The sequence below is a fragment of the Scardinius erythrophthalmus genome, assembly GCF_964197995.2.
Source record: "Scardinius erythrophthalmus genome assembly, chromosome: 9".
Taxonomy (NCBI): Eukaryota; Metazoa; Chordata; class Actinopteri; order Cypriniformes; family Leuciscidae; genus Scardinius; species Scardinius erythrophthalmus.
The window spans coordinates 42,685,581-42,707,703 of record NC_138229.1 but is presented as its reverse complement, the minus strand read 5'-3'; the positions used below and the strand labels follow the sequence as shown (position 1 = coordinate 42,707,703).

Below are 22,123 nucleotides of genomic sequence, written 5' to 3'. Positions count from 1 at the left end.
TACCTCTACTGAAGTAAACGTTACTTTAATTTGAAGTGTATGCAATCACGGGGGCTATACCATAGATCTCAGGTATATAGCAATTACCTCTGTTTAGTGACCGAAGCTGGCGAGATTGTGATCGTGAGACCCACATTAAACAAGGCGTGAGGACCTCTGAGTGACATAGCTTCCTAATATGAACGGGTAAAAAAGAGTTCAATAGAACAATCAAATGTATTGCTAAACTATTATATAATTGACCAATAACCAATTGGCAATCTAACTTAAATTCGAGGTCATGATGATATAAAATGTTAGATGTTAGAGTTAGATAAAAGCTTAAATGGAATTAAATTACTTTGCCACACGGAAAGACAGTAACACGCAGAGACCTTCACCCGTTCAGGCAGAAACCCCCATTTGGACCGATAAACGGGCTTACACAGTTTTAGATAATTGTAATCTTGAAAGTGATGTTGATGTCTAACATATTAAAGATTTCTGTGCCTTTTGTTTGCCTCCATATTTAGTTAATGCATTTGTACAAAGAACAAAATAAAATTCAAGTTTAAGGATTTATATTGTTCGGGGTTTTACTGATTAATCAGCTGAGTGCTTTCATTCATGTTCTAGACTCTCTAACTGCAGTGTGACAGGAGAAGGTTATAAAGCTCTGGCTTCAGCTCTGAGATCAAACCCTTCACACCTGATAGAGCTGGATCTCACAGGAAATGATCCTGGAGAATCAGGAGTAAAGAAGCTCAATGATTTACTACAGGATGCAGACTGTCAACTGAAGACACTGAGGTGAGACGGGGTCAAATAATTAACTAAATTAGTTATATGGAGGCTAAATATTCATAACTACTATATTATTTCAGCTATACAATTAACTTGAAAATTTGTTGCATCAAAATGATCAAGATCAGATCAGATGCTGCAGGTTCTGTCATGATGATGATAAAACGTCAACACAGTTTAGTTGTGATACGAGCTAAAGGTCAAATAGACATTATGGGTCAGTATATGGGCTCTGGAGTATACCTTGATAATTGAAATGCACAATTTTATTTTTGTGCACACTTCTCATCAAAATTCTAGATAACCTTTTAGTGAAATAGTTTTCTGAACACAATTGTTTTCCATCAAGCCCAGATTCACTGCATCTCTCTATAGCAGGTCTATGAGTCTCCAGATGTGCATAAACATGCAGCTTCACAAGCCAGTTTTCTCTGTGCTGACGTTTCTCACTTCTCCTGCTTAAAAGCCAGAAAGATCTTAATTTCAAACTCTGTATTCATAATTTCAAACTCTGTATTCATAATGAAAACCATGATCTAGTGATTTGCCCTTCTGAGAGACGTTTCTGTTCTTATGAGTTTGCTTTAGGACTGAGTGTCGCTCTAGTTTCTTTTAAATTTATATTTATTTGTGTATTTAAATGTTCAAAGAAAAATAAAAAAAATTATTGTATCAATCTTGTTTGTAATGCAACAGACATTTAGTTGAGAACTGAATTGCCTCTTCTGCAGGTTTTTGAGTCCTGCTGCAGAGGAAGCCTGTCAGTATGTGAATAGAGTTGTGGGTAAAAACCCGTTTCTCCAGAAAGAGCTGAATCTGAGTGGACATGAACTAGGAGACACACGCGTGAATCAGATTGCTGCTCTACTGCAGGATAAACACTGTCAACTCAACACACTGACGTGAGTATTGCTCATTAAGTTGGCTAGAGAAAGCCAACTTAAAGGTGCTCTAAGCGATGTCGGGAGACATAACTTTTGACGTTTGAATTGTTGTCAAACAAAACGGAGGTTAGCTAGACCCTCCCTCCTCCTCATCCCGTCTCCTTCCTCCTCCCCTCCCTTCCGGCATAAAGGAAAATCAAAGTAGTCACTACAAACAAAGTTGAGTTTTACTGATACTTCATTCAATGTGTAATGTCGCCGAGTTAGATAAATGCTTTTATATATTGCAGAACAGAATGCAGAAAAAGAGAAACATTACCTTAAAATCATTTGGCCACCTGAGGTTATAACTATAGCTCCCATACAAGGACTCAATAATAGCAAGATAACGTTAGCTTTGCCTTTTCCAGTGAGCATAAACAAAGGCGGTGTCGTAAACAAATTTAGCCAAAGTTGTCAATAGCCTATAAATGAACATTCAAATTCATAACAAACAGTGGGTGAAAACAATCATTCACACAAATTGTCGCCCTACTGTGAATTTGCTTTTACAATAGAGATTGACAATAGAGATCATTTACAATAGAGATTTACAATAGAGATTGTAAGAGATCATTTACAATAGAGATTGATCGCTAGCTGCTAGAAACATATATGTTGTATTCACCAAAGTTAACACTGACTGCATAGTACTTGCTAATTACATCCTTGTGTTGGTTTGGCGAACATGAACGTCAATTTAGAAAGAAAAATGGATTTACCTGTTCTGCAAAAACAGAGCAACTATGTCGGATTGGAATCCCTTCTGCCGGCGGAGTTCTCGCCACCTTTCGAAGGTTTTTCTGGTGTAAATTCGGGACTTAGCGCCCCTCTTCTTTGCAATTTGTTCATCGGAACGTCGTCTCTTTGGTGTCGGCCATAATTCAAACTTTCCTCTTCATGCTTCTCTCTCCTCTACACCCCCTTCATGTGTACGCGCACTAACCCCCCAAACCCCACCCTCAAATTCTTCTTGTCGGTTATTGACTGGAACACTGTTTGTTATGTTTCGTGGTGCGGGTGAGCCTAGTTTGTTTTTGTTGCTGTTTGTGGAGCCTGTGGTGTCTAGAGAGATGGCGTTTTTTTTTTTTTTTACAGTGTGTTCAGGGGACAGGCAGTTAGCGGATAGTGAGGAGATGTTTGCTGTATGTGACAAAAAATGTTTTGGCCTAAAAAACGTGTGACATCGCTTAGAGCACCTTTAACTGATAATGTATTTAAACTTATTATTCTTCTGAGCCTAAATTTTCTGGCCCTAATCTATCTATCCTTCTTTCTTTCTAACTTATCTTTCATTCTTTCTTTATTTCTTTCTTTTTAACTAATATATGTCTTTCTTTCTAACTAATCTATTTATCTTTATTTCGAACTAATCTATCTTTCTTTCGAACTAATCTATCTATCTTTCTTTTTAACTAATCTATCTTTTGTTCTAACTAATCTATCTTTCTTTCTAACTTATCTATCTTTCTTTCTTTCTAACTAATCTATCTTTCTTTCTTTTTTAACTAATCTATCTATCTTTCTTTCTAACTCATCATTCTTTCTTTCTTTTTAACTAATATTTCTTTCTTTCTTTTTACTAATCTATCTATCTATCTATCTATCTATCTATCTATCTATCTATCTATCTATCTATCTATCTATCTTTCTAACTAATCTCTTTATTTCTTTCTAACTAATCTTTCTTTCTTTCTTTCTTTCTAACTAATCTATCTATCTTTATTTATTTATGTCTTACTAATCTATCTTTCTTTCTTTCTAACTAATCTAACTATCTTTATTCTTTCTTTCTTTCTTTCTTTCTTTCTTTCTTTCTTTCTTTCTTTCTTTCTTTCTTTCTGTATAACAAATCTATCTTTTTTCTTTCTTTTTACCTAATATATATTTCTTTCTTTTTAACTCTCTATCTTTCTATCTATCTATCTATCTATCTATCTATCTATCTATCTATCTATCTATCTATCTATCTATCTATCTATCTATCTATCTATCTATCTATCTATCTTTATTTCTTTCTAACTAATATACAGTGGGGAGAACAAGTATTTGATACACTGCTGATTTTCCAGGTTTTCCCACTTACAAAGCAAATAGAAGTCTGTAATTTTTATCATAGGTACTCTTCAACTGTGAGTGACGGAATCTAAAACAAAAATCCAGAAAATCACATTGTATGATTTTTAAGTAATTAATTTGCATTTTATTGCATGACATAAGTATTTGATACATCAGAAAAGCAGAACTTAATATTTGGTACAGAAACCTTATTTTGCAATTACAGAGATCATACGTTTCCTGTAGTTCTTGACCAGGTTTGCACACACTGCAGCAGGGATTTTGGCCCACTCCTCCATACAGACCTTCTCCAGATCCTTCAGGTTTCGGGGCTGTCGCTGGGCAATACGGACTTTCAGCTCCCTCCAAAGATTTTCTATTGGGTTCAGGTCTGGAGACTGGCTAGGCCACTCCAGGACCTTGAGATGCTTCTTACGGAGCCACTCCTTAAGGGGGTCGGACACCGGACGAGAAGCGCAGTGCCACGTCGCGTCTAGGACAACTTAAGGTATCGCACACCGGACGCGCACTTTCTCAGTTTATGGCCAGCAATATTGTGATGTTTAAAGACATCATGGAATTAGGATAATGTCTGTACTATGTTATTATTGTACTGTACAATTAAATTCAATTGTTGCTAAGTCTGCAGTCTGAACACTTTACCTCAGAGTGTCCGTTAACTGAATTAATTGAGAATATCTCCTGAAAATCTAAATGTATATTGCAGCACAGGGTAAAGTCAGTATGTACATTAATGACGATTTGAGACAAATAAATGTAAATTTAATATAAAACTATGTAAATGGCGCTCTGTGGTGCGGCAGGATTTTGAACAAGGTCCTGAGCCGTAGCTGGGCACCGCAGACAGACGCCGCCAGTGTGTGTACACTGATAGAGAATAATGTGTTCGAATTTTGCGACGCGGCGCTGCGCTTCTCGTCCGGTGTGTGACCCCCTTTAGTTGCCCTGGCTGTGTGTTTCGGGTCGTTGTCATGCTGGAAGACCCAGCCATGACCCATCTTCAATGCTCTTACTGAGGGAAGGAGGTTGTTGGCCAAAATCTCACGATACATGGCGCCATCCATCATCCCCTCAATACGGTGCAGTCGTCCTGTACCCTTTGCAGAAAAGCATCCCCAAAGAATGATGTTTCCACCTCCATGCTTCTCGGTTGGGATGGTGTTCTTGGGGTTGTACTCATCCTTCTTCCTCCATACACAGCGAGTGGAGTTTAGACCAAAAAGCTCTATTTATGTCTCATCAGACCACATGACCTTCTCCCATTTCTCCTGTGGATCATCCAGATGGTCAATGGCAAACTTCAGACGGGCCAGGACATGCGCTGGCTTAAGCAGGGGGACCTTGTGTGCCCTGCAGGATTTTAATCCATGATGGCGCAGTGTGTTACTAATGGTTTTCATTGAGACTGTGGTCCCAGCTCTCTTCAGGTCATTGACCAGGTCCTGCCATGTAGTTCTGGGCTGATCCCTCACCTTCCTCATGATCATTGATGCCCCACGAGGTGAGATCTTGCATGGTGCCCCAGACCAAGGGAGTTTTAGATTCCATCTCTCACAGTTGAAGTGTACCTATGATAAAAATTACAGACCTCTACATGCTTTGTAAGTAGGAAAATCGGCAAAATCAGCAGTGTATCAAATACTTGTTCTGCCCACTGTATCTTTCTTTCTTTCTAACTAATCTATCTTTCTTTCTTTTTAACTAATCTATCTTTCTTTCCTTCTTTCCTTCTTTCTTTCTTTCTTTCTTTCTTTCTTTCTTTCTTTCTTTCTTTCTTTCTTTCTTTCTAACTAATCTATCTTTCTTTCTGGCTAATCTCTTTCTTTCTAACTAGTCTATCTTTCTTTCTAACTAATCTATATTTCTTTCTTTTTTAACGAATCTATCTTTCTTTCTAACTAATCTTTCATTCTAATTAATCTATATATCTTTCTTTCTAACTAGTATATCTAATCTATCTTTCTTTCTTTCTAACTAGTATATGTAATCAATCTATCTTTAATTCTTTCTAACTAATCCATCTATCCTTCTTTCTTACTAATCTTTCTTTCTTTCTTTTTAACTAATTTATCTTTCTTTCTTTCTAACTAATCTTTCTTTCATTGGAACTAGCCTATCTATTATTTATCTATCTTACTAACTAATCTTTCTTTTTCTTTCTAACTAATCTTTTTCTTTATTTCTAACTATTTATTATTTCTAACTAATCTATCTTTAAACGACTTTAAACTACTCTAAACTTCAAACTACTTTAATATTCTTCAAACTCTCTGGTCCGGGTTTCTCAAGCCAACTTAAAGTTTGTTTATAATATTACTTTACTTTTAGTTGTAATGTTAGCTGATGATCATATTTCCTCACTTCAGTCAGAGCAGTTTTTTCCTCAGTATCACACAGAGCCACAACAATTTAAAGTAATAAAATTAAACAGTAAATTAAAAACACACAATTAAAATGTGATATCAAGCTTTAAATATTTGGTTAAGACAGACAGTTGGATCATGGGTCAATAATTATTTCAGTGTAGAGGGAGGAAAATGTTTTTTGTGACATCAGAATCAGAAATGTTCATTACTGCTTTCATTTCAATGTTTTTATTTCCCAAAATGTAAAATGTCTGGTGCAGCATTGCTGCACAATTTTGGTGCAGCATATACTGGAACTTGTACTGGAACAAGTGCATTTTAAAAGTCTGTGATCAGTATATGTCTGTAAAGAGATCTACTGAAACAAGCTTCATGATGCTACGAAACCTTTACGAATCTTTTGTTTCGAATCAGTCGTTGGAGCGTGTATCAAAGTCACATGATTTCAGTAAATGAGGCTTAGTTACGTCATAACTGTTTGGAAATGTCAATGGTTCTCCAATGGAGGGCGATGATCTCTGAATCATGAATCATGCAGATTTACTGAGATTGAACAAGTGTCTGTGGGTTTAACCTGATCTCTGATCAGTTTTATACATTTGTAGACATTTTAATTAGACATTAGTATATTTAAAAGGAATAATAGTAGTTAATAGTTTCTTATTGGCCTGTTTAGCTGAGCCATCCATAAAATAAAACAAGCACTGAAATTGATAAAAGAGCACATATTATACAGACACTTGATATTTAATAATTTACATTTAGTCATTTAGCAGACGCTTTTATCGACTTACAAATTAGGACTAAATTAAGCGAGTCATCATGAGGAGGCAAAAACAACGCAAGAAGTGCTCGAGATACAAAGTTCAGGCATTATTCAGAGTAGCATAAGCCCGATAAGTGAGGTTTTAAATGGAAAGGTTTTTTTTTTTATGAGGTTAAGTGCTCACGGAAGAGATGGGTTTTCAGCTGTCTTTTGAATGTTGTCAGGGATTCTGAATTCCGGATGAGGGTGGGGAGCGCATTCCACCAGCATGGAACTGTGAATGAGAATGTTCTGGAAAATGATTTTGTGGCTCTCTGTGATGGAACCACGAGACGTCGCTCTTTGACCGATCGTAGGCTTCTGGTAGGGATGTAGACTCGTAGGAGTGAGTGAAAGTAGGAGGGAGCTGAGCCTGTGATAGATCTGTAAGCAAGCGTCAATGCCTTGAACTTGATGCGAGCAGCGAGAGGTAGCCAGTGCAGAGAGATGAACAGAGGAGTGACGTGGGCCCTCTTGGGCTCGTTGAAGACAAGACGAGCTGCAGTGTTCTGGATCATTTGCAGAGGTTTAGTTGCACATGATGGAAGTCCAGCCAGAAGAGCATTGCAGTAGTCAAGCCTAGAAATGACCAGGGCCTGGACGAGAAGTTGTGTTGCATGCTCAGTTAGGAAAGGCCTGATCTTCCTGATGTTGTGCAGTGCAAACCTACATGATCGAGCTGTCTTTGAAATGTGATCTGTGAAGGTCAGCTGGTCATCAAACCTTACTCCAAGATTTCTGACCGACCTTGATGGGGTGATTGATGATGATTCTAGCTGGATAGTGAAGTCGTGTTGTAGAGACGGATTAGCAGGGAGGACGAGAAGCTCAGTCTTTGCCAGGTTGAGCTGCAGGTGATGTTCCTTCATCCATGTCGAGATGTCCGCCAGACAGCTTGAGATCCGTGCAGCTACTGTGGGAACATCTGGTTGAAATGAGAGGAAGAGCTGTGTGTCATCAGCATAGCAGTGGTAGGAGACACCATGTGTCTGTATGATGTGTCCCAGTGATGTGGTGTAGATGGAGAAGAGGAGGGGACCAAGAACTGAACCCTGGGGAACCCCTGTGGTCAGTTGATGTGCTCTGGATACCTCGCCTCTCCATGTGACCCTGAAGGACCTACCTGTGAGATAGGACTCAAACCAGTGGAGAGGAGTTCCTGCGATGCCCAGTGATGAGAGGCTGGACATAAGGATCTGATGATTCACAGTGTCGAAGGCAGCAGACAGATCCAGGAGAATGAGGACTGAAGATTTGGAAGCAGCTTTTGCAATCCGTAGGGCTTCTGTGACCGACAGTAATGCAGTCTCAGTAGAATGCCCTTTCTTGAAGCCAGATTGGTTGATATCCAGCTGGTTGTTCAGAGACAAGAAGGATGTTACTTGGTTGAAAACAGCTCTTTCAAGTGTTTTCGCAATGAATGGTAGGAGTGAGATAGGTCTGTAATTCTCTACAGATGATGTGTTTAGTGTCGGTTTTTTAAGCAGTGGAGTAACCCAAGCCTGCTTGAATGCAGTAGGGGAAGTGCCAGTATGGAGGGATGAGTTGATGATGTGTGTGAGTGCTGGTAGAAGTGTGGGAGAGATGCCTTATAGAAGGTGTGAGGGGATGGGGTCTAGAGGGCAGGTGGTAGGATGACTGGAGAGGAGAAGTGTAGATACTTCTTCCTCGGTTAGCGGAGAGAAGGAGGAGAGAGGATGATTGACTGTGGAAGGGGTCGTCTGGGCTCCTGTGTGTGTGGAGCTGAGAACTGACTGCTGATAGATGTTGTTTTGTTGGTGAAGAAGTTCGCAAAATCGTCAGCAGTTAAAGAGGAGGTGGGTGGTGGTGGAGGTGGACAGAGGAGAGAGTTGAATGTCTTGAAGAGTGATCGTGTGTTGGAGGAGCTGTTGATCTTGTTGTGGAAGTATGAAGATTTTGCAGCATGAACATCAGCAGAAAAGGAAGAGAGAAGAGATTTATACATACTCAGGTCAGATGTGTCTTTGGATTTGCGCCATTTCCTCTCCGCTGCCCTGAGTTCGGTCCGGTGTTCACGAAGAACCTCAGATAACCAGGGGTTGGAGGGAGTAGTGCGTGCTGGCCTGGAGGAGAGAGGGCAGATATTGTCTAGAGAAGAGGTTAGAGTGGAGCATAAGGTATCCGTTGCGGTATTCACATCCAGAGATGAGAATTGTGAGGGTGGGGGAAGAGAAGATGACACGGCAGAGGAAAGATGGGAGGGAGAAAGTGAGCGCAGGTTTCGTCTGAAAGTGACTGGTGGTGGGGTTGGAGGTGCAGGGGTAGAGAGTTGTACACTGAAAGTAATGAGGAAATGATCTGAAACATGGAGAGGTCTCACCAAAATGTTGTCTGTGATGCAGTTGCGTGTGTAAACCAGGTCCAGTTGGTTGCCTGATTTGTGAGTACCTGTGGTGATGAGTCGTAGGAGAGAGATGAAGTCTGTTGCATGCGGCTTTTCGAGATGAATGTTGAAGTCACCAAAGACTAGAAGTGGGGTGCCGTCCTCAGGGAAAGAGGACAGCAGCACATCCAGCTCCTCTACGAAGTTTCCCAGCTGACCTGGGGGTCGATAAATGACTACAATATGGATCTTATTGGGAGTTGTAAGTGTAATAGCATGATATTCAGATGAGTTGTTGTTGCATAGAGAAGAGAGCGCTGAGTATTTCCAATTGTTAGAAATGAGAAACCCTGTGCCCCCACCCCTCCCAGACTAGCGGGGGGTGTGAGAGAAAGAGAAATTGCTTGAGAGAGCAGCGGGGGTTGCTGAGTCTTCTGGACGAATCCAGGTCTCAGTCAAGCCCAAGATACTAAGAGTAGAATGAGATGCAAAGGCTGGGATAAAGTCAGCTTTATTGACTGCTGACTGACAATTCCATAGACCCACGGAAAGAGAGAGAGGTGTGTGTGAGGATGAGAAAATGGGACACAGATTAGCAGTATTGCGCTGCATTTTTCGTGTGATGAAAGGGCGTTGCCGAGAGATAACAGGAATGTATTGAAAGCACATGTTGAGTAAGGTGGAAAATAAGATAAAAAGTGGGAAGGGGAAAAGGAGATACTTAAGTGCATTTCTGGTGTCCTTGCTCTGTGGAGTCGCGCAGGTAGAGTCGCTGGTCTTTACCCGAGTCGGTCTTCACATGAGGAGGCTGAACACGAGAGCTGAACGCTTCCGCTGATGCTTCCGCGACAGCGCGCACATTACATAGATATAGATAAAATGCTATCACCGCTTGAGTGAGGACAGCTGTCCGGCAATTAAGTCAATAAAGCGAAAATGGGCCAAATCGAAACTAGCTAGGAGCCAATACTTAAGTAAAATTAAACTGCAATAATAATTTCCACACGCGGCTGTTTATTAATGTAGCAATGCGTCTAAATAAAATACAGAATTATGTGAAGTTAAAAACCAAAAATAAGCAGAGAATCGAAGATAGGCTTACCTTAAGTCAAATACAGCACTGAAATAACAGGAGCACTGAGTACTCTGAAAAACCACTTGCGCGCTCTTGCAGTGCGTCCTTTATGCTGACCGCTGGTCCTAATCATATGGTTAGTTAATTGCATTTGATAGATTTTACTTTCAATAAAACATTCGTAATAGGTTTGAAGAAGGTGTTTTTATGCAGTTTTTGGCCTGAGTTTTTGTCCAGCGTGTGTCGTTTCAAAACTACATGCTTACACGTTTAGATTAACGCTTCAAAACAGTGAATCATTTTGCGAAGAAATTGGTTTAATTGATTTGAAGCTTTGAAAAGCTTTGTTTCTCTTATCATTACTGAATGCAAGTGCAGATTTATTCAAATAAACGTGAACAAAACTAAAACAACAAAGACATGACTGAGAAACATGAACGTCACCAAAAGCAGTTACAGGGAACAAAGCCAGACAGAAGACAATGGTAACATGAAGGCATGGCCGAACTAAATGGACTGCATTTACTCCACCAAAGTGCTTTACATAGCCTCACATTCACCCATTCACTCACTCATTCACACACCGACGGCAGTGTCAGCCATGCAAGGCGCCATCCAGCTCGTCGGGAGCAGCTGGGGTTAGGTGTCTTGCTCATGGACACCTCGACACTTGGTCAGGTGGAACCGGATATTGAACCACCAACCTTTCGGTCTGTAGACAACCTACATGAACCACAATCACTATTTGAAACTAAATGCTGCTGTAGCTCTTCAATAAGATGATCGTCATAGATGTGAAGTATTGTTATTTCTCTGTCTTCAGTCTGAGTGATTGCAGTATTACAGAGAAACAGAGTCTCATCCTGACTTCAGCTCTGAAATCAAACCCATCACATCTGAGAGAGCTGGACCTGAGAGAGAATATAATAGGAAACACAGGAGTGAAGGACTTATGTGCCGTACTGAAGGATTCACAATGTAAACTGGAGAGATTGAGGTCAGTCACATTCACATACAAGAATCAAAATGCTTAACCCCCTGGGGTCGGTGGTATCGCCGGCGATACCAGCTTGGTTTTTTTCTTATCAGTGCAAAACAGACTCGAAATACTCTGTTGATTTTGATCTGACATATAAGTGTTACACATCATTCGATCCTGTTAAGTGTTAAGTTTTTTTTGTGTTTGTATACTCACAATTTAAACAAAGTGTTGTGCTTTTTGCCAAATAAAGAAAAATAAACATGATGCGAGTTCTGCCTTCTCTCTGTCAGTGAAGTCCATTCTGAAACGTGTCCAAAATTGAACTGTAACTCCGCAAATACTCAGTTACACAGGCATAAAGACACACAGGCATAAAGCTTGAATTCTCTTCTCTAAATGAAGTAATTTATATAAAAAACAAATATTCTCAGTTTATGTAATCTGTATGAAAAGAGAGAGATGTCAGTCGTTCTCATTACAGCTCATTACAACTGATTATCTGCTAATGTGAACACGCCCACGGAGAGCGCGCGCTATTCAAACGCAATTGATCTGAGGCAATACATTCAAACCTGTGAACGCCCACATCAGCTCGATAAAACACATAGTTTAATCAGTTTAATGTACTTGTTTACGCCGTCTTGCGACACTGTGGGGAATAATTCTATCATAATAATAATCCTGGAAAATTTACCTCAGAAGTGCTGGTAGTTTCATTTTGAGGAGCAACGGATCCAGCTGATGATTGTGAATAGTACGTTTTTTATTCTTAAATGCTTTGTTCTAATCGCGATATGGAATAGTGTCTGTAAACCGCAAAAAGATTTTAAATATGAATCGCGTTTCTGTGTGTGAATGAATGAACGCACAGATGCGTGCTGTTGTGTAGCTACTACAGCTTGCAAAAAGACTGTTTAAATATCAATCGCGTTTCTGTGTGAATGAATGAACAGCTTTTACCAAACTATATTGCTATACTGAGATGAGTAATAATCGACTGATATATGTTGAAATAAAATGTCTTTGTATAAACAACGTATTAAACTGCAAATTTACATTTATATGCACTAATATATCATAAAAACAATAGGCCTATGTTACAGACGAAATATGAAAGACAACATTTCGTTGACTAGTTTTGGATAGATTATAAAGTTTTACTATAAAATAGACTACTGCCACGTCAAATAAGCCTTTGTTTGCCAATTTCTGATCATGTTAAATATATATAGTAGCCTATGTTTTGTTAAAAATAAAGTCATCAACTAAGATGTTTGTTCCAATGTAGGCTATATTCAAACTAATGAATCCTTAACTTTGAAATACGTACAATAAAATGTATACTTTAGTTTTTACAAAGAAAGATTACACTACACAAATATTTTTAACATTTATTTCATTGTTGTTGTAATTATAACCTTTTTAATAAAATAGCAAAAAATATATTTACAAGGTAGATGTAAACAAAATCTTAAAAGGTCAATATAAAATTATTTGTTTTATTGTGTTTTATTAGTGACAAATTGGGGAGAGTATACATATTCCAAAACGTTCTGAAAATACAGTATGAGAATTAACTGCACAATTACTAGAAATGTTTACCTTGGATAGTATACAATTTGCAAGCATACACAATTTGTTGAAAAATACACATTTTTTTTTAGATGTTTTCAACTGTGAACCAATTTTGTAGAATTTGTATATATATATATATATATATATAATGTCCTTGCATTCTTTCTTGTGGCTCAGTGATACACATGAATGAAAGGCTCATTATGCAGATCTTTGTCTTCTCAGGTGTGAATCACGCCCCTACGCATATTGCCTTTCAAAACAAAACGTGTCTTACGAAATTTAAATCAATGTATTGTTTTATGTGAATGATTAGGCAGGATGATTTTCAGATCATTTTGAAGCAAAAACTCTAGACGACAACATCCATTATTCAAAAGTCTTGTGGACACATATTTAGTATGTGTTTTGTGGCCTTATTTCAGAAATTTCATTTTTAGTTTTTTCAATAACCATGCATAAACATTATTCTCTCAAAAATACAAACATGTACATACATGTTGCTCACATATTATGGTAGTCCTGTTTGTGCTAAATAGAGTGTAATTACACCTTTGTCATTAATATGTTTATAAGCAACTGAAAAAAGCACAAACGTCAGGGCATGTCAAAACCTCTCAAGGACCCCAAAAACACCTTAGACCCCAGAGGGTTAAAATCACTTAAAAAGTTTAAACTAAAACTCTTTATAAACAATATCTGATAGTGAGTCTGAGTTCACATTGTCATGATTCTGCCTTTGTGTCCCAGATCTTCTCTTGTCTTGAGGCAGGATCATGACAGACTCATGTTTTTTGTGTAAGCACGTGGCCATTTGTTTGGGCTGTGTGCTTGCGCTGTCTTGTCACCTTACCCCGCCCCCTTGTTATCTCATCTTGTAATCATTATATCATCACTTACACCTGTGTCCCTGATTAGTTTGCTCCCTATTTAATCCCCTCATGTTTTCTGTCCTGTGTCGGTACATTGTCAAACTTTGTGTTAAATTCTGTGAGTACTTTGTCTGAATCCTGTTAATGAGAATTGTGAGTTCGTGTTTCTGTTTGTTTCCTGTCAAGTCATCGTCGAGTCAGAGTCTAGTCTTCGTTTTATCTTGTCTTAGTCAAGGTGAACTCCCCTGCAGTCCTGTTTTGCCCCCTCGTGGGTTTTGTTTTCTGTTTAGTGTTGTAATAAACCTTGAGTGTCTGCAAATCGTCTGCGTTTGGGTTCTCTCCTTCAACCACATAACACACATAATATTTCTGCAAACATTTTCACCATAGTATTTTGTGATCTGGTGAAATAAAGATGAAGTTCCCTTTCAAAAGCTACAATCGATGCTGCGCTGCTTAGTGCATTAGGGACGTCTTTAAACGTGACCAGCTGTGAATATAGTGTGTAAACACTTCAATAAAATTGACCCGGAGGTAATATAGCCTCGGTCGATGATGTCATCGGCGTGACGCGAGGCTATAAATAGATGAGCCGCAGGTGCATCTTCACGTCTTTTGTTTTCAGACCACTCTGTGTATATGTGTCAGAACTGGATACACACACTTACTGCTTTTTTTGTTTGGGGGAAGAACATGCTACCCTTGCATTTGAGCATGGTGATTGCGAGCACAGTAAATGTTCACAGTTAAAGTGCTTCGTGTTCGCTTTGCATATTTCAAAGGGGTAGCGTTTCGATCTGGCTGAGGAGCGAGAGACGGTGCGTCTCGCTTGCTCTCTCTCCAGATCACAATGTCCTTTTGCCTGACTTCCGAAACGTGCCAAGGCGCTTATTCGGCTCGGGCAGAGGACATTGAATCTCGTGAGTTTGCCGCCTCCGAGCGTTTCTCCCGTGATAATAAAAGGAGAACTGCTTGGGGCGATCACTCGTGCAGTGGCCAGATTACACTGATCACAACAAAAAGAGTCCCATAAAACACTCAGAGTCTATAAATAAAGATTGTAAATATTTGTTTCCTCGACATCGACCCATTCTACTATCGCGGGTGCGAGGGCACGTGATTATATGATACTGCCTCAGTTTGGGGAGATGCTCGCGGGCTATCTCTCCCCTGGGATTACATTATCAGATGAATTTTCAGCGGGTCAGGCTGGTACTGCGCTACACACCATGGCTGTGTACAGGCATACCAGGCTGATCTTATGAAAGATTTAAACACAGCCTGTCATCCAGGTCATCCATAAATTTGGCTGTTTATTGCTGAGAAACATATATGTATTTTGTGTGTGTGTGTGTGTGTATATATGTATTATATATATATGTGTGTGTATGTATTATATAAAATATAATATTGTCTGGCTGTTATTTGGCCACATTTAATTCTGAGGAATTAAAGCTGCCTCCGAACACTTCTCTTGTTATGATAAAACGTGTGAGAGGTTCTCGAGGTGGTGACTCGTGTAATGGCCGGATTACAGCTAGAATGCCCTCTTGGAGGATCTCCATGACGTTAACCCGTTCATAGGGAAAACCTTATTCTTCGTGCATCTTTGTGCCCTCAACGTCTTAAGACTATAGTGGGTGCAGGGGTGTGTGGTTATATGATGATGGGCCAGTCCGAAAAGACACTTGCTTCTCTTCTTTTTGCTCATCGTCATTTAAGGAGGGTTCAAAAGCAGAGTGTAGCGCGTTGCGCTCCCCCTCGTAAAAACTGGGGACCTGCTCGTTGCACTCAGCAGCCTCATAATAGACCTAAGACAAAATCCTGAGGGTTGTTTTGTCCCAGGTCTGTGGGGGTGTGCCCAGACGGGACGAGGCATGTAAATCAAACAGCTCCTACCTGACACCCTCACAAAACCACTGTACTTCCTCGCCACCTCTGGTGATTCGTGGGGCAGCGGTTTCCAGCAAAATGTTAGATGTTCTGTTGATTCCTGCTGTCATCCAGGACACGGAACATCTAACATCCCCTCAAAAGGAAGTGTTAAAATTGATACCACTCTCAGAGAGTCTGGTAGCGCGGAAACTTCTGCCAGTCTTTTCTGGGTGGGTTTTAAGTACAGTACAAATAGGATACAGAATCCCATTTATTAATCGTCCTCCACGTTTTAACGGCGTGGTATCCACTTACGTGAGACCGGAACTGGCGCATGTACTATCACAAGAGCTACAATCTCTGCTGAGCAAAGAGGCCATAGAACATGTTTCTCTTCCAGAGAGAGAGAGTCAGGCTGTTACAGCAGATACTTCCTGGTTCCCAAGAATGATGGGGTGTTGCGTCGAATCTTCGATCGTTGAGGCTTAAAACATACAGTCAAAGTGCTCAAGTTCAAGATGTTAACTGTAAAGACGATCGTGTTGTAAATTCAACATCACGTTTGGTTCGTCATGATCGATCTTTCATATAGAAATATTGCCACAACACAGGGCATCCCAAGGTTTGCTTTTGGGGGCGAAGCTTACCAATATCGGGTCCCTCCATTCGACCTAACCATGTTACATAGACGATTGGCTGATACTGGCCGAGTCTTAAAAGCTTGGGCTTCGACATTGAGATCGATCTATGCTCATCTTCTCTCTATGAGGCTGAGATGCAACGCCAAGAAGAGCGTACTCTCTCCCGCCCTGAGGGTAACATGCTTGGGGTTAAATGGGGTTCTGTCACCATCGGGGGCACAACGTGTCAAGACCCATTTTAAATACCCTAAGCAACATCTGGCTAGGTCAGGACATTACATAGGTCTCATGGCAGCTGCGTCCACAGTGATTACTCTGGGCCTTTTGCGCATGAGACCACTTCAGTGTGGCTCAAAATGGGGGATTTCATCTATACAATCCCCAAGGACAAATAAAGGCAGGAGCACTCGCTGAGTGCTTCGTGTCCTTTCTAAAAATCCATGTTTATGGTAAGTCACGCACTGAACGCTTTGTGCACATTCTAAAATACATGTATATGGTAAGGGTTACGTGCTGCGGCTTCGTTCCCTTTCTACGTGGTTCAGACCCCGGTTCCTTGCCTTGGAAGGTTCCTTACCTTGCCCACTTTAGGTGCGTCTTGCCATCGCAGAATGCTAACGGCAGACGCCTCCCTGATGGGCTGGGGAGCAGTCTTAAGTGGTCGTCCAGCTCAAGGGGAATGGGAGGGTCATCAACTCAATTGGCACATCAACTGCCTCGGGCTGATGACTGTATTTCTGGCCCTGAAATACTTTCTCCCTCAGTTGAGAGACTGTCATGTCCTAGTGTGGCACAGCGGCAGTCTCTTACATAAATCACCAGGGAGGTCTGCGCTCACGCAATCTGAACAGAATAACGAGGCAGATCTTTCTCTGGGCCCAGGAAAAGTTCCTGTCACTCAGGACAGTGTACATCTCAGGGCACCTGAATGTGGGAGCGGATTTACTGTCCAGACAGAAACTACCGATAGGGGAATGGAAACCCCACCCAGAAGTAGTCAAATAGATTTGGACCAGATTTTACGAAGCGGAGGTGGACCTCTTCGCCTCTTATCAGAAAGCGCAATGTCCCCTCTACTTCTCTCTGAGTCACCCAGTCCCTGGGTCTGGACGCAATGGCGTCCTCCACTAGAAAGAGTTATGCCAACAAATGGAGTGTCTTTGGTGGTGTGTTGTACATAATGCAGATCCGGTCAACTGCCAGATTGGTTCAGTTCTGGATTTTCTGCAGGAAAAAATTAACAGCAGGCACATGCTCCGCCACTCTCAAGGTTTATTTGGCCACTCTTTCGGCTTGCCACGCCTTGGTTGATGGGGTGCCATTCGGGAGACATCCTCTGCTCGCTTGTTTCATTCGTGGGGCCAGACGACTGCTACCGCTGCCGCTTTGGCAAGGGGTGCCCCCTTACAACATGTTTGTGATGCGGCAGGTTGGTCCTCTCTGCACACATTCATAGGATTTTATAGTTTGGATGTTCATGCCACCCAGGGCTTTCACGTCCTTGAGTCGACATCACAAGCTAATGTCTAGGGCTTTCTTGCATTCTTGTGAGCACACCTAAACAACCGTAAGGAGTCCAGACAACTTCAAGCATGGCGGCGTGGGCATTCTCGTTCCCAATGCGCTAAGCACCGCAGCATCAATTGTAGCTTTTGAAAGGAAACGTTCCGGGTTACTTGACTGTAACCCTGTTCCCTGAAAAAGCGGAACGAGATGCTGCGCTACATTGCCGTGCTGATTATGTCCCAGGACTGCTCTTCAAACAAAATATCTGATGATGCACCTGCGGCTCATCTATTTATAGCCTCACGTCGCGGGTGCGCGCTGATGACGTCACCGAACGAGGCTATATTACCTCCGGGTCAATTCTATTGATGTGTTTACAAACTATATTCACAGCTGGTCACTTTTAAAGACGTTCCCAATGGGCTAAGCAGCGCAGCATCTCGTTCCGCTTTTTCAGGGAACAGGGTTATAATCAAGTATCCCAGAATGATCTCTCTTACTCTGTCTGTTGTATTTGCTTATGAACATGATGTGACTTTACAGAATAAAGAGTTTTCTTATTCTTCTGTGTTATTTTCTGCTCTCTCCCTGCTAATGTAGTTTAAGCTGCTGTGATATGACAGATGAAGGTTGTTCTGATGTGACTTCAGCTCTGAAATCAAACCCGTCACACCTGAGAGAGCTGAACCTGAGCTGGAATAAACTAGGAGACTCTGGAGTGAAAAACCTCAGTGATCTACTGATGAACCCACAATTCAAGCTGGATAAACTACAGTTAGTATCATTATACTGTACAGCAATTACAGTGTGACTGAAGTTTATTTATTTGAAGACAGCAGGGCTTATGTTTCATTGTTTATAGCAGTGCACTTTCTGGGTTTTCCCTATTGCTCACATTTTTATGTGTTTTTTTTTTTTTATCTAGATAGTAATTGTTTAATTCCCAGCATTTGATACAATGTACTGATTGTGTACATGCAGAAATCTGCCTTTTCAACAGAGAACAAAGAAGAGAGACATCAAATAAATAGTTAAAATGAAAGAGAAGAAACAATATCTTCCAGCACACAGACCTAGTGTGACTGGGTTTTAAAACAGACTATTGGAAACTAAATGCTGCTGTAGCTCTTCAATAAGATGATCATCATAGATGTGAACTATTGTTATTTCTCTGTCTTCAGTCTGAGTTATTGCAGTATTACAGAGAAACAGAGTCTCATCCTGACTTCAGCTCTGAAATCAAACCCATCACACCTGAGAGAGCTGGACCTGAGCAGGAATAAACTAGGAAACACAGGAGTGAAGCACTTATGTGCCGTACTTAAGGATTCACACTCTAAACTGGAGAGATTGAGGTCAGTCACATTAACATACAAGAATCAAAATGCTTAAAATAACTTAAAAACTAAAACACTTTATACTCAATATGTCACGATGAGTTTAAATTCACATTATATTTCTGCAAACATGTTCACCTTAGTATTTTGTGATCTGGTCAAATAAAGATGAAGATCTCTCTTCCTCTGTTTTATTTGCTGATGAAGATGATGTGACCTTTATAGAATAAAGAGTTTTCTTTTCTTCTGTCTTATTTTATGCTCTCTCTCTCTGCTAATGTAGTTTAAGCTGCTGTGATATGACATATGAAGGCTGTTCTGATGTGACTTCAGCTCTGAAATCAAACCCGTCACACCTGAGAGAGCTGAACCTGAGCGGGAATAAACCAGGAAACACAGGAGTGAAGCGCTTATGCGCCGTACTGAAGGATTCACACTGTAAACTGGAGAGATTGAGGTCAGTCACATTCAAAGACAAGAATCAAAATGCTTAAAATCACTTCAACAGTTTAAATGAAAACACTTTATGCTCAATATCTCACAGTGAGTCTGAGTTCACATTATATTTGTGTAAAATTCTTCACATTCATGATTTGTTTGTAAGATAATCTCTCTTCCTCTGTTTGTTTCTTTCTAGTCTAATTGACTGTGGCATTACAGATGTTTCTTCTTTAACTCAGTCTTTGACTAAATCAAAAGCACTGCAGTTTTTAAAAGAGCTTGATCTGAGACACAATAAGATAGGAGACTCAAAGCAGCGGCTCAGAGACGTGATACGAGACTCAAACTGTGACCTGAGGTGAGGAAACATCACTTTAAGATATTAAAGAGATCTTCATTTACCTCTGATATGTGAACAAACCTTTCAAACCTGCGTGAAGTTGGCCCCCCAAACAACGCAAAACGTCGTCAAACTATGCTCAATCCCAAAATAGTCTCATTCGTTTGTGCTTTGTTTGTGCTGGTTTGTGCCGGTTAAATTTTCATTTGTGCTGCGTTGGGTTTTAAAATATTAGACATTAAATTATTGTTGATGACGTCACCAGCCCCCCACATGCTCCAAATTCACCCAAAATAGTCTCGTTCGTTTGTGCTTCGTTTGTGCTGGTTTGTGCCACGTTGGGTTTTAAAATATCAGAAATTGAATTATAGACGATGACGTCACCAGCCCCCCCACATGCTCCAAATTCACCCAAAATAGACGCAATCATTTGTGCTGGTTTGTGCTGTAAAAAGTTTTGTTTGAGCTGCTTCGGTTTTTTAGATATTAAAATAATATTATGTGGTTATTCTGAGGTCACTCAGCCCCCCACATGCTCCAAATTCACCCAAAATAGACTTGTTAGTTTGTGCTTCGTTGGGTTTTAAAATATTAGACATTAAATTATTGTTGATGACGTCACTAGCCCCCCACATGCTCCAAATTCTAATAAATAAATTCTAAAAATAAAAATAAAATACAATCAGGAGAGACTGAAGTGAAGATAATTGTTTATTGAACAAATTATGTGATGACAGAACGTCTTCGTCAATTCTACTTTAAAGTGTGCTCACCTCGAGGACAGTTTTGCTGTTCTCTTGCCCAAAAATGCTGAAGTTACATTAAACTACGACTTGATGGCACACGCGCACAAATCCATTTTGCTCAGAGAGAAAAAGAGTGTCAGAAAAAAAGAGTCTGACATAATGTCTGAACAACATGACTACAAAAACACTGATAAGAAGTTGATGTTCTATTAAATCATCTTTATTAGCATCTAACATTTTAGAGATTGAATAAATGACAAACCCAAAATAAAATGCTCCTACATCGTAGGCTAGACTACTGACTAACTTCACACAAAAACACAGAGCTGTCTATAACTATTTTTGATCTTGTGACAATTGATTGATCTATTTTATTCAGTCAGCCTTGTATAGGCCTAATAAATACCAAAATTTAATTTGATTTAATTTCTGATATTTTAAAACCCAACGCATGCAGCACAAACTAAAATTTTAACGGCACAAACCAGCACAAACAAGCGAGATATTTTGGGTGAATTTGGAGCATGTGGGGGGCTGGTGACGTCATCAACAATAATTTAATGTCTAATATTTTAAAACCCAACGCAGCACAAACGAACATTTTACCGGCACAAACCAGCACAAACGAAGCACAAACGAACGAGGCTACTTTGGGTGAATTTGGAGCATGTGGGGGGCTGAGTGACCTCAGAATGACCAAAAAATATTCTTTTAATATCTAAAGAACCGAAACAGCACAAACAAAACTTTTTACAGCGCAAACCAGCACAAACAGAACACAGACGATTGAGCATAGTTTGACGACGTTTTGCGTTGGGTGGGGGGCCAACTTCACGCAGGTACCTTACCAACATTCGTGAAAGGAAATTATCATTAAGCTTTATTGCAACAAAGGGTTTGTGTGAGAACAAAATGTGAAGTTATTGAAATGTTTAATACAAAGGAGGAAAGAGAACAAAAGCTCACTGTCACAGCTTTATACATCAACACCTGCTTTATTAACTGTGTCAGTAGAAGTGAATCATTTTAGTGTGAAAACAGACTTGGTCAGATTGTAGGAAAACGCTGCACTCCTGCTAAAATCAGTGCAGTTCCAGCTTCAGCTCACAGCGTCCAGCTCACATGAGAAATGTCTCTGTCTCTAGTGTGTTTTTACTGTCACAAGCAACACGTCACACTACTTTACACTCACTTTACTCTCAGTTATTTACTAAGAGCCTACAAACATGTTTAAACTAGAGGACAAACGGCTTTAACTAAAGGTTTGTGTTGGAGGAACATGATTCAGGTTTTTAATCTATTATACTCAATATAACTTATTTTCACTATAAAAAAAACAGTATTGAAATATAATAATTTGCACTTTGTTCTACTGAACACTGATTGTTTTCTCTTCTGTTCCACTTTACAGAGTAGATGAATATCTATCGCCA

At 40.1% G+C, this 22,123-nt stretch overlaps 1 protein-coding gene across 1 annotated transcript; it reads left to right on the top strand.

Moving 5' to 3' along the window:
- Positions 1 to 178: 178 nt before the first annotated feature.
- LOC308695657 (uncharacterized protein) lies at positions 179 to 21,816 on the top strand (the record flags this gene model as incomplete). Its single annotated transcript, XM_081373837.1, has 9 exons — positions 179 to 186; positions 616 to 789; positions 1,515 to 1,685; positions 11,199 to 11,372; positions 18,427 to 18,600; positions 19,008 to 19,181; positions 19,447 to 19,620; positions 19,801 to 19,962; positions 21,732 to 21,816. The coding sequence occupies 9 exons, from the start codon at positions 179 to 181 to the stop codon at positions 21,814 to 21,816; spliced, it is 1,296 nt and encodes a 431-aa protein (XP_081229963.1).
- Between the last annotated feature and the right edge of the window lie 307 nt (positions 21,817 to 22,123).